Source organism: Moschus berezovskii, chromosome 11 (genome assembly GCF_049115385.1).
Source record: "Moschus berezovskii isolate FMDL1 chromosome 11, NW_MosBer_1.0, whole genome shotgun sequence".
Classification (NCBI taxonomy): domain Eukaryota; kingdom Metazoa; phylum Chordata; class Mammalia; order Artiodactyla; family Moschidae; genus Moschus; species Moschus berezovskii.
The window spans coordinates 88,770,492-88,783,983 of NC_142470.1; the positions used below are offsets into that span (position 1 = coordinate 88,770,492).

The following is a 13,492-nucleotide window of genomic DNA, read 5'->3' on the forward strand; positions in this document are numbered from 1 at the left end:
CTCTGTCCATGGGCAAAAATACTGGAGTGGGTTCCCTTCTCAGGGCATCTTCCCAACTCAGGGAACAAACCGGATCTGCGGCATTGCAAGCAGATTCTTTACCGTCTGAGCCACTAAACCTTGCCTCAGAATGTCTTGCAGGATTTAAAATTTTCTCATTAAAAATCCTACTGGTAAGGACTTTGGTTGTAAACTCCAGTAGACCCCTCAGGAAGCAGATGGCTCTCCTAACTGCTTGCTGGTACCTGGTACAGCAGGTGCAATTACCTGTTGAATAAATTAATGGTTAGATAGAAACAGAGATTATGCCCCCAGGCCTCTGCATCCTTCGTCTGGGTTGCTGTGAGGAGAGGTGCTTCGTTGGTTACGGGCAATGGAATCCTGGCTCTGCCTTGCCAGGGTTGATTTACTCAGTTTCTTCCATTATAAAATGGAGCCAATGATATCCAGCCCCTCCAGTTCAGTCGCTCAGTCGTGTCCAACTCTTTGCGACCCCATGAATCGCAGCACGCCAGGCCTCCCTGTCCATCACCAACTCCCGGAGTCCACCCAAACCCATGTCCATCGAGTCGGTGATGCCATCCAGCCATCTCATCCTCTGTCGTCCCCTTCTCCTCCTGCCCTCAATCTTTCCCAGCATCAGGGTCTTTTCAAATGAGTCAGCTCACCCCACCCCAAATGTTGGCGCTGAAGAGGCAAGGGGAGCGTTTATGGCAGAGAGCCTGCCACGTTGCGGGCCTCGGAGACCTCAATGCCCTCCCCATCTTCCGGAGGACCCTGCCCAGCACCGGGGCCGGTGACAGTCCCAGCAGCCGGGGTGGGGGCTGCAGGGCCCTGGACGCCCGCGCTCGGACTCCGAGGGGAGGCGCGGGTTTCAGGCGATCGCGGGGCCTGTGCGGACCCGTGCGGGCCGGTGCGGGAGGGGCCGGGGCGGCCGGAGGAGGCGGAGTCCGCGGGGAAAACGAAACCGAGAGCGAGCCGCCCAGACTGGCCGAGCTTCCGCCGACTGTAGCTGCGCGGGAGCGGCGAGGGCCGGCAGCCGGAGCCACCGCCGCGCGCGCCCGCCTGTCCGCCTCCCCAGCCCGGGCCTGGACGCCGATCAGAGGCCCCGGAGCCCTGCGCCGCCGCCTCGGTAGCGCTGTCCGAGCCCCGCAGCCGAGTGCGGGCCCTGACCGGACCTGGGTAAGCCTCCTGCAGCGCGGTGGGAGCTGAGAGCCACTTTCTTCCCAAGAAGAATTTTTAAACGAGCAGGTAACCACTAGCCCGGGCCCTGGTTGGTGGGGGGAGGGAAACCCGTGGAAAACGGAAAAGTCCTGTGACTTGATAGACAGTGTGAAATACGGAGGCCTGAATTGCCCAAAAGATTGGCAACAAAAATCTCCTGCCCAGAATGCCTTGAAATTGTTTCCCAATTGCCCATCTTTAGCCTCCCGCCCAAACTCTGCCCCCCAACCCCTCACCCCCCCACTACCCAGCTTCTCGACACCGCAGCAGCCCCAGGACCTCGAAGGCAGAGCAGGGCACCCTCACTCCCCACCCCACCCACCGCACTCTCCTATAACTTTGGATCTCATTAGAACCCTCTAGAAGGTTGCTGGCCTACAGGCATGGCCCCCTGGGCCCTCCTTTCCGACCACACAGGCCTCCTTCCGGTTCTTGGAGCACTGCCAAGCACTGCCGCTGCTCTGGGCCTTTGCACTGCCAGTTTCTTCCTGGAAAGCTCTTCCCAGAGACCTGTATAGGCCAGTCAGTCGCTTGCTTTACCCTGCACTTGTTCCAGTGTAACAGTATGAGAGCAGCCTTCCCTGAAAAACCTCCATGTAAAAGAAACTCGGCCATTCCGTTACAGTCCCCCTACTCTGCTTTAGTTTTCTTACTACTTATCACGTTGTCATATTTGCTATAGGTTTGTCCATGTTTCTGTACTAATAAGTGCACAAGAGTCGGGTTTTGTTGGCCAGGATAACCTAGTACATAATAATCAGTTCAGTTCAGTCCCTCAGTCGTGTCTGACTCTCCGCAACCCCATGAATCACAGCATGCCAGGCCTCCCTGTCCATCACCAACTCCCGGAGTTCACTCAAACTCATGTCCACAGAGTCGGTCATACCATCCAGCCATTTCATTCTCCGTCGTCCCCTTCTCCTCCCGCCCCCAACCTTTCCCAGCATCAGAGTCTTTTCCAGTGAGTCAACTCGTCGCATGAGGTGGCCAAAGTATTGCAGTTTCAGCTTCAGCATCAGTCCTTTCAATGAACACCCAGGACTGATCTCCTTTAGAATGGACTGGTTGGATCTCCTTGCAGTCCAAGGGACTCTCAAGAGTCTTCTCCAACACCACAGTTCAAAAGCATCGATTCTTCGGCGATCAGCTTTCTTCACAGTCCAACTCTCACATCCATACATGACCACGGGAAAAACCATAGCCTTGACTAGACGGACCTTTGTTGGCAAAGTAATGTCTCTGCTTTTTAATATACTATCAAGGTTGGTCATAACTTTCCTTCCAAGGAGTAAGCGTCTTTTAATTTCATGGCTGCAGTCAGCATCTGCAGTGATTTTGGAGCCCAAAAAAATAAAGTCTGACACTGTTTCCACTGTTTTTCCATCTATTTCCCATGAAGTGATGGGACCAGATGCCATGATCTTTGTTTTCTGAATGTTGAGCTTCAAGCCAACCTTTTCACTCTCCTCTTTCACTTTCATCAAGAGGCTCTTTAGTTCTTCTTCACTTTCTGCCATAAGGGTGGTGTCATCTGCATATCTGAGGTTATTTATATTTCTCTCGGCAATCTTGATTCCAGCTTGTGCTTCTTCCAGCCCAGTGTTCCTCATGATGTATTCTGCATGTAAGTTAAATAAGCAGGGTGACAATATACAACGTTGACGCACTCCTTTTCCTATTTGGAACCAGTCTGTTGTTCCATGTCCAGTTCTAACTGTTGCTTCCTGACCTGCATACAGGTTTCTCAAGAGGCAGGTCAGGTGGTCTGGTATTCCCATCTCTTTCAGAATGTTCCACAGTTTATTGTGATCCACACAGTCAAAGGCTTTGGCATAGTCAATGAAGCAGAAATAGATGTTTTTCTGAAACTCTCTTGCTTTCTCCATGATACAGCGGATGTTGGCAATTTGATCTCTGGTGCCTCTGCCTTTTCTAAAACCTGCTTGAACATCTGGGAGTTCACGGTTCACGTATTGCTGAAGCCTGGCTTGGAGAATTTTGAGCATGACTTTACTAGCGTGTGAGATGAGTGCAGTTGTGCGGTAGTCTGAGCATTCTCTGGCACTGCCTTGCTTTGGGAATAATAGGTACTCGTTAACTCTTTGCCTGCTTGCTAAGTCTCTTCAGTCAGTCTCTTCACTCTTTGAGATGCTATGGACTGTAGCCCACCAGGCTGCTCTGTCTGTGGGATTCTCCAGGCAAGAATACTGGAGTAGATTGCCGTGATTTCTTCCAGGAGTGCTTCCCAACCCGGGGATCTAACCTGGGTCTTTTATGTCTCCTACATTGGCAGGCAGGTTCTTTACCACTGGCACCACCTAGGAAGCCCAGCTTTGCTTAATGAATGAAAGTCAAAGTTACTCAGTCATGTTGGACTCTTTGAAACCCTATGGACTGTACAGTCCACGGAATTCTCCAGGCCAGAATACTGGAGTGGGTAGCCTTTCCCTTCTCCAAGGGATCTTCCTAACGCAGGGATCAAACCCAGGTCTCCTGCATTGCAGGCGGATTCTTTACCAATTTAGCTATCAGAGAAGCCTGTTTAATGAATGGTAATTCACAGATTCTCTTTGAATTCCAGAATATGAGACTTCCTGTTGCCTATGATTTCTTTAGCACTAAAAAAATGCCTTGCTAGATGGAAGCTAACAGATTGACTCCGTGCTGTCACTTAGGAACTTAGAATTTTGGGCAGTTTGTGCTCTTGTTCATTTGAATCTGAAGCTCCTTAACACTGGATCTGTAGTTTATCCATTTAATTCATCTGATATCTGTTGAATGTATGTTGTTTGCCAAGCATTGTGCATGACCTTTGAGGGGGCTAGGCTGAGCCCACAAGTGCTCACTGTCTGACACAAGGGTGTCAGTGCACAGCCAAAGTAACTTCTGGGCATGAGTAAAACGGACACATAACATTTGTTAGTGATTCTGGTGGAGATTTCTGTTCAGAAAATGGTACTATAGTACTAAAATAAGATTTATTAAAAGCAATTGAAAAGAAACAGCTGTTTCTTTTTCCCCCAAATTTATAAGTATTTTTTCAAACGTGCCAATTTAACACCTTATTAAAAGTCGCACACGACTTAGTGACCGAACAATAGTATTTCACTTAAATTCAAACTGGCTTGTCATTGTGAAGATCAACAGCTAAAGTTAAAAGTGCTGATGATTCAGGGTGTTTCCATAGGACTTCAGGTTATGAGGACTCTTCCATAACTGCTGTTCTGAGATCTATGCTGTTGTTTGGTCACTGAATCATGTCCGACTCTTTGGCGACCCCATGGACTATAGCCCGCTGGGTTCCTCTGTCCATGGCATTCTCCAGGCAAGAATATTGGAGTGGGTTGCCATTTCCTCCTCCAGGGGATCTTCCTGACCCAGGGATCCAACCGGCATCTCCTGTGTCTCCTGCATTGGCAGACAAGTTCTTTACCACTAGCCACCTGGGGAGCCCTCTGAGATCTATGACCTCATCCAGTTGGATGTATGATTTCATAGTTGTGACTAAATTTAGTGACACTTTGATTCCTGAAAATAATGGTGCAGCTGCAGATCCTTATCTGAAATCCTTGAACCAGGTATGTTCTGGTACTTAAGAAGTTTTTGAATTTTATAAAGTCAAGGCAGCGTAAATCCTGTCTATTATGTAATGTTCTCAGTAGGGTTTTGGGGCAATGCTATCATAATATGCTATCTGCAGTGAAATGTATAAGTAGACAACAGAGTATGGTTAAGACTGTAAGTAGCTTGTGTCAGTTCAGGTCTAGATGGGGGGCTACACACTAAGCAAAAACAAAGCAAATGAAAACAAAGTAAACTTCAGTTTTCAGTGCTTCTCGGATTTTGGAGTTACAGACCAGGAGCACTGTTCCTTGAGGGCCAGGGGTGTGGGAAACCCTCCTGGATCCTTTTTTGTCTGATTTACTCCATACAACAACCTGTGAATCAGGTGTTTTCATCCCTGGTTTCACATCACACATCAAAGGTTCAGAGAGGTAGCTCACCCAGGTCTGTGTGGCTTTAAAGCCTAGCTGTCTCCACAACACTAAGCAGCAATGTGAAGATCATGCCTTTGCTCATATCTAAGCCCTTCCGGCCACCAGCACTACCCACCCAAACCACCATGGCAGTCTTGACTTGGTCTCTCAACTTCTACTTGTGCTCTGCTCATCTTTTCTATCCCCACCACTCATACTCTTTTCTTTCCATAGCATCAGAGTGATCATTAAAAGCGTAAGTCCAGCCACATCACCCCTCTGCTGAGAACCCACCAAGAGCCTCCCATTGCAGCTGGAATAACATCCGTGGTCCTGGCCGGTGTCTTCAAGGTCTCTCTGCTGTGGCACCTGCCTATCTGTCTGACTCACATCCCACCATTTCCCTTCGTTCACTGTGCAGCAGTCTCCTTGACTTTTTCTTAGCCTTCCAAAAGCCATGCTGGTGCCTGCCTCACAATTTCCTCTGCCTAAGATGCTCTTCCCCCTATCTAAGCATGATGGACTTTCTCAGCATCCAGGCTTGATTTCAGGATTGCCTCCTAAGAAGGGTCTTCCCTTGCCACTGTATCTACAACCACCTCCCTCATATCTCTGTCCCCACCTCCTAACGCCCCTCTATCTCATAGCTCTATTTGGCTTCATTGTAGCCCTTCCAGCCGTCTCTTATCCTCTCCTATTTGTTGCTTCTGGACTTTGTTGCTTCTGGTAGCTCTTGGTCTCTTTTGGAAGACAGTCGGTTAAATTAGCAATTGTAATAAAGGAGACAAGGGGAGAAGGCAATGGCACCCCACTCCAGTACTCTTGCCTGGAAAATCCCATGGACGGAGGAGCCTGGTGGGCTGCAGTCCATGGGGTCACGACTGAGCGACTTCACGTTCACTTTCATGCATTGGAGAAGGAAATGGCAACCCACTCCAATGTTCTTGCCTAAAGAATCCCAGGAACGGGGGAGCCTGGTGGGCTGCCGTCTACGGGGTCGCACAGAGTCGGACACGACTGAAGTGACTTAGCAGTAGCAGCTGTAGAGCATCAGACCAGGATCTCTTCCAGGGGGTGTGGGACGTAACACTTGAGCTGAGATCTATAGGAAGCAGGAGTTAAGCAGGCAGAAGCAGCTAAGCGGGTAGAGTCCAGAGCATTTCAGGAGGGAGTTTGCTGGTCAGAAGCAGCTGGGAGCCAGGAAAGACTTGGTAAGGGAGGCGTCCTTTTGAAAACCATCTCTGTATAGGTGGAATTTAAAGCTCCAAGTCTTGAGGGGATTACCAGGGGAGTGAGTGTAAGTAGAGCAGAGAGGAGATATGAGACCTGGACCCCAAGACAATGCAGTATTTAAAAGAAAGGATGATGAAGAGGAACCAGGAAAGGGGACAGAGAAGGAATAGCTTGTGAGAAAGGAGGGAAACTAGGAGAGGGTGGTGTCTTAAATGTCCAAGCAAAGGGATAAAGAGGAAGATAGGAATGAGCGACCTCGTTTTGTGCCGGTGTGTGACAAGAAGAAAAGGGCTGAGAACAGACCACAGACTGCTAGTTTCAGAGATGGGGGAGCCATCGGGAACCTTTACAAAAACAGTTTTGATGGCTTGTGGAGGCTGCATGACTGAAGTGAGGTTTTAAAAGATTATGACACGACTGTTTTAAAAATGGAAAATAACAACTGTTGGTGAGGATTTGGAGAAACCAATCCTCAGGATTGGAACCCTTGTGCATGCTGATGGAAGTGCAAAATGGTACAGCCACTGTGGAAAGTAATTTGACAATTCTTGAAAAAGTTGACTATAAATTACCATATGATTCAGCAAGTCCACCTCTAGGTGTATGCTCAAAAGATTCAAAAGTAGGCATTTGAATAGATTTTTGTACAACAATGTTCATATCATTACTCACAGTAGCCGAAAGATTGAAATAACCCAAGTGTTCATCAAAAGATGAATAGATGAACAAAATGTGGGATATCCATACAGTGGAATAGTATTCAGCCTTAAAAAGGAAGGAAATGCTGATATATGCTTCATACATCATGGATGAACCTTGAAGACATTAGTTAAAACACAAGAGGACAAATATTGTATAATTCCACTAATACTAGATACAAATGTAGGCAAATGTATAGGCATAGAAAATAAAATGGTGGTTACCAGGGGCTGAGAGGGGAGGGAAATGGGAAGTTATTGTTTAGTGGGTACAGACTTTCTATTTGGGGAGATGAAAAGAGTTTTGGAAATAGATGGTGATGGTGGGCTTACAACATTGTGAAAATGCTTTTGCCCATGAATTGTTCACTTAAAAATGGCAAATTTCATGTTATGTATATTTTACAACAATGAGAAAGAAGTTCTACTAAAAAATCATGATGGCTGCAGGTTAGAGAAGAAATTGGAGCAACCGTGAGGAATTGGTTCTGAGGTTCTTGCAGCAGTCCAGGAGTGAGACGGTGATGGCTTGAACCAGGATGGTGGTTATAGACATTACTGAGAAGTCAAAGGATTTGGAGGACAGGGCTTAGGTATAGATCAGAAGACAGGGAAAGGACATGTCAAGGATGCCTCCCGGATTCATGGCTTTCAGACATGGGTGGACAGTGGAGTCATTTTCTGAGGAAGGAAACTCTAAACCGGTTTGAGGGAAGATTATAAATGCAGTTTTGGATTTTTGGAGTTTAAAAGCCATTCAAGATTTCCAAGTGGAGAGGTTGGATAGACAGCTCTGAAACTCAGAAAGAGGTTCATAAATTATGTATAAATTTCAGAGGTAATGACAAATAGATGATCTGTGAAATCATGGCCATGAGAAAAATTACCTTGAGGAGAAAGTATAGAGTGAAGAGAATAGTGTTTTTGGATCAAGTCTTGGGGGAAACTCCAGCATCTAAAGGCTGAGGAGATTAAGGAGTGTCAGAAAGAACTTGTGACCTCGGATGAAGGAAAATCAAAAGAGCTTTCTAACAATAAACGAGAGGTCAACAGGGTCCACTTTCTGTCTGTGGATTTACTTATTCTGGATGTTTCACATAAATGGAATCATATGCTATGATCCTGTTTATGTCTGGCTTCTTTCATTTAGCGTGTTTTGACATTTAACCATGTTATAGCATGTTTCAATATGTTATCATTTTTAGGGCTGAATAAGATTCCCTGTGTAGATGTACAGCACTGTGTTTACCTTTCTTCAGTTGACAAATATTTGATTTGTTTCTACTTTTGGATTATTGTGACTAGTGCTGCTTTGCATATTTCTGTGTAAGTATTTGAAAACCTGTTTTTCACTTCTTTGGATATACACCAAAGGGGCGAAATTGATGGGTGGTATTTGTGGCTCAGCTGGTAAGAGAATTCGCTTGCAATGCGGTAGACTTGGGTTCGATCCCTGGGTTGGAAAGATCTGCTGGAGAAGGGAAAGGTTACCCATTCCAGTATTCTGGCCTGTAGAATTCTATGGACTGTATAGTCCATGGGGTCGTAAAGAGTCAGAAACGACTGAGTGACTTTCACTTTCATGGTAATTCTAAGTTTAACTTTTTGAGGAACCATCAAATTTCATAGAGGCTGCATTACTTTACATTCCATTAGCGACATATGAGGTTTCCAGTTTCTCTATATTCTCACCAACACATTTATTTTCTCTATTATTATTATTACCGGCCTAGTGAGTGTAAAGTAGAATCTAGTTGTGGTTTTGATTTGTATTTGTCTAATAAGTAATGATATTGAACATCTTTTCGTGTGCTTGTTGGCCATTTGTTTGTCTTCTTGGGAGAAATATCTATTCAATCCTTTGCTTATTTTTAAATTTCTTAACTCTTTTTATTGTTGAGTTGTAAAAGTTCTTCATATATTCTGGACACTAGGTCTTTATCAGATATATTATTTATAAAAATCCCTTTCTGAAGACCGTCTTTTCATTTTCCTCATAGTGTCCTTTGATATGCAAACGTTTTTAATTTTGATGAGGTCCAGTTTATTTATGTTTTCTTTTGTTGCTATGCTTTTGCTGTCATAGCTAAGATTCCACTGCCAAATCTAAGATTGTGAAGATTCACCCTTATATTTACTTTTAAAGTTATATAGCTTTGGCTCCTCTTATATTTAGATTCTATATTCTTTAGATTTTATTTGTAATTTGAATCATTGTTGTTATCTTCGTCCAGTGAGAACCATAAACCAGGGCCTAATTTGTCTGCCAAGTAAATTGTCCTAAAGCTGACTTCTGAAGATTTCAAATGGAAGTTTTGTGGGGTTTCGTAGGAGAATCTGTGTCCGTACAGCTAAATCCTTCATGATTTCATTAACTTTATATATACACTCAACCTTTTTATCCTCAACAAAAATAATTCTAATTCTCCTCCTTCAGGCTTTTCTCTTTTTAAGCAGATGAACAGACTTGTACTTGACACTCAGTGGAAGCAGAAAGAGAAGTTAAGGAGAAGGACCTTCATCCTTTTTTGGCCAGTTGAGTTTTGAAAGTAGAAAATCTCAGAGAAATTAACTTGATTTTGTAGTCTACGAGAGGGAAAGAAAGATCTTGTAAGAAAGTTTTCTCTGGATTTATGTGGGGCTGAAGTGAGTCATATAAAGGAGAGTCATCTTACCCTGTTTTATCTCTTAAACTGAACTGGGGAAATTAAATATTTTCTGAGTATATTACTTCTTTCAAACATCTCTCTTTTTTTTTTTTTTTTTGTAGGTTACTAGAGGAAAACAATGGCCGCTGGTCGTTCACCATGTTTCTACATAGAAGAACTTAATAAATACCAACAAAAGAACTGTGTAGAAGTTAAGTATTGTGAACTGGCTAAGACAGGACCTCCACATGATTATACGTAAGTTGCTATAAGAAAGGGTATATCCATATAAAATAAAAACCGGGAGAATAGCAACTTTGGCCCAATTTTGAAGTCAGTTCTTTAGCATGAGAGCAACGCTGCCAGAGGAGACGGTGAGAGTCTTTTCGATGTAAAGTGGTAACTTCAGAGGACTCCAGAGAAAAAAACGGTGCATAAAACCTTCCATGCTTCAAAATGATGTGCTGTTTTGCTTTTTGGGGTGACTGAATTCTGCGTGGTTGTGGTTGTTCAGTCACTCACTCGTGGCCAACTCTTTGCAACACCATGGACTGCAGCACGCTAGGCTTCCCTGTCCTTCACTGTCTCCCAGAGCTTGCTCAAACCCATGTCCATCGAGTTGGTAATACCATCCAACCATCTCATTCTATGTCGTCCCCTTCTCCTTCTGCCTTCAGTCTTTCCCAGCATCGGGGTCTTTGCTAATGAATCAGCTCTTCGCATCAGGTGGCCAAAGTATTGGAGCTTCTGCTTCAGCATCAGTCCCTCCAATGAATATTCAGGACTGATTTCCCTTAGGATTGACTGGTTTGATCTCCTTGCAGTCCAAGGGACTCTCAAGAGTCTTTCCCAACACCACAGTTCAAAAGCATCAATTCTTCAGTGCTTAGCCTTCTTTACGGTCCAACTCTCACATCCATATATGACTACTGGAAAAACCATAGCTTTGACTACATGAACTTTGTCAGGAAAGTAATGTCTGTGCTTTTCAATATGCTGTCTAAGTTGGTCATAGATTTTCTTCCAAGGAGCAAGCGTCTTTTAATTTCATGGCTGCAGTCACCATCTGCAGTGATTTGGGAGCCCAAGAAAATAAAGTCTGTCATTGTTTCCATTGTTTCCCCATCTATTTGCCATTCAGTTCAGTTCAGTTCAGGGCTTCCCTGGTGGCTCAGAGGGTAAAGTGTCTGCCTGCAATGCGAGAGACCTGGGTTCGATCCCTGGGTTGGGAAGATCCCTTGGAGAAGGAAAAGGCAACCCACTCCGGTACTCTTGCCTGGAAAATCCCATGGACAGAGAAGCCTGGTAGGCTACAGTCCATAGGGTCGCAAAGAGTCGGACATGACTGAGCAACTTTAGTTTTCTTTCTTTCAGTTCAGTTCAGTTCTGTTGCTCAGTCGTGTCCGACTCTTTGCGACCGTGTGAATCACAGCACGCCAGGCCTTCCTGTCCATCACCAACTCCCGGAGTTCACTCAAACTCATGTCCATTGAGTCGGTGATGCCATCCAGCCATCTCATTCTCTGTCGTCCCCTTCTCCTCCTGCCCCCAATCCCTCCCAGCATCAGAGTCTTTTCCAGTGAGTCAACTCGTCGCATGAGGTGGCCAAAGTATTGGAGTTTCAGCTTTAGCATCAGTCCTTCCAATGAATACCCAGGACTGATCTTTAGAATGGACTGGTTGGATATCCTCGCCATTAGAATGTTGAATTTTAAGCCAACTTTATCACTCTCCTCTTTCACCTTCATCAACAGGCTCTTTCTTCACTTTCTGCCATAAGGGTGGTATCATCTGTGTATCTTAGGTTATTCATATTTCTCTTGGCAATCTTGATTCCAGCTTGTGCTTCATCCAGCCTGGCATTTCTCATTATGTACTCTGCATATAAGTTAAATAAGCAGGATGACAATATACAGCCTTGACATACTCCTTTCCCAATTTGGAACCAGTTCATTGTTCCATGTCTGGTTCTAACTATTGGTTTGTGACCTGCATATATATTTCTCAGGAGGCAGGTAAGGTGGCCTGGTATTCCCATCTCTTTAAGAATTTTCCACAGTTTGTTGTGATCCACACAGTCAAAGGCTTTAGTTTAGTCAATGAAGCAGAAGTAGATGTTTTTCTGGAATTCAGAAATTGTTGGCAATTTGACATCTCTGGTTTCTCTGCCTTTTCTTAATCTGGCTTGAACATCTGGAATTTCTTGGTTTATGTACTGTTGAAGCCTTGCTTGGAGAATTTTGAGCATTACTTTGCTAGTATGTAAAGAGTCGGACACGACTGAGCAACTGAACTGAACTGAACTGAACATGAGTGCAATTGTGAGGTAATTCGAACATTCTTTGGCATTGCATTTCTTTGGGATTGGAGTGAAAACTGACCTTTTCCAGTCCTGTGGCCACTGCTGAGTTTTCCAAATTTGCTGGCATATTGAGTGCAACACTTTCACAGCATCATCTTTTAGGATTTGAAATAGCTCAGCTGGAATTCCATCACTTTCACTACCTTTGTTCATAGTGATGCTTCCTAAGGCCCACTTGACTTCACACTCCAAGATGTCTGGCTCTAGGTGAGTGATCACACCATCGTGACTATCTGGGTCATGAAGATCTTTTATGTACAGTTCTTCTGTGTGTTCTTGCCACCTCTTCTTTATATCTTCTGCTTCTGTTAGGGCCATACCATTTCTGTCCTTTATTGAACATTTGCATGAAATGTTCCCTTGGTATCTCTAATTTTCTTGAAGAGATCTCTAGTCTTTCCCATTCTATTGTTTTTCTCTGTTTCTTTGCATTGATCACTTAGGAAGGCTTTCTTCTCTCTCCCTGCTAATATTTGGAACTCTGCATTCACATGGGTGTATCGTTCCTTTTCTCCTTTGCCTTTTGCTTCTCTTCTTTTCTCAGCTGTTTGTAAGGCCTCCTCAGACAGCCATTTTGCCTTTTTGCATTTCTTTTTCTTGGGGATGGTATTGATCACTGCGTCCTGTTCAGTGTCATGAACCTCCATCCATAGTTCTTCAGGCACTCTATCTATCAGATCTAATCCCTTGAATCTGTTTGTCACTTCCACTGTATAATCATAAGGGATTTGATTTAGGTCATACCTGAATGGCCTAAATAAAATTCCTTATGATTATTCTATGTGGAACTCAGGTTAAAATTTTCAAAGGTAGTCACAGAAGGCAGTTATGATTAGAATGCCAGTTAAATAATGCATGAATTTTATGATATTCTTTGAATTTTTCTTTGTAATCAGGTTTACATTTCGCGTTATAATAGATGATAAAGAATATCCACAGGCTGAAGGTAGATCAAAGAAGGAAGCCAAAAATGCTGCAGCCAAATTAGCTTTGGAAATAATTAATAAAGACCGTAAGGTGAGTAATTACCTGTTTTTTCCATTGTGATAGGGAACTCACAAATATCTATGATATTTTTCCCTGTCCTGTGAGAAAATACTCACATGCAGAATAAAACCATTCACAAGTTCTGTTGCTTTCAAAGTTTAGTTCAGTCTTTTTCCTGGATTCATTGCTATAGAACCCCGAATGAGAGGTCCACCTCAAAAAGAGTGGGCAAGATGGGGCAATACCTATTTAGAGTGCTAACAGCAGTGACATACTCTAAGGAAACAGTGAGAAATGAGCTAACAGGTTCTGGAAGGATCCCCTCCACCTGATTGAGGGAATGCAGTGGAAAAGGACAGAGAT

General features: G+C 44.4%; 1 protein-coding gene across 3 annotated transcripts in view; it reads left to right on the forward strand.

The window, feature by feature from the left end:
• The first annotated feature begins 1,038 nt into the window (after window positions 1-1,038).
• Window positions 1,039-13,492, forward strand: part of EIF2AK2 (eukaryotic translation initiation factor 2 alpha kinase 2) — a 40,653-nt gene continuing 28,199 nt past the window's right edge. For 2 of the 3 annotated variants that reach the window (XM_055399375.2, XM_055399377.2), the window contains exons 1-3: window positions 1,039-1,251; window positions 9,903-10,038; window positions 13,039-13,159. In XM_055399375.2, the coding sequence (XP_055255350.2) occupies window positions 9,920-10,038; window positions 13,039-13,159 (240 nt within the window). In that variant the 5' untranslated portion in view covers window positions 1,039-1,251; window positions 9,903-9,919. The remainder of the gene's footprint in view (window positions 1,252-9,902; window positions 10,039-13,038; window positions 13,160-13,492) is intronic. The other variant, XM_055399376.2, reaches the window with a different exon arrangement.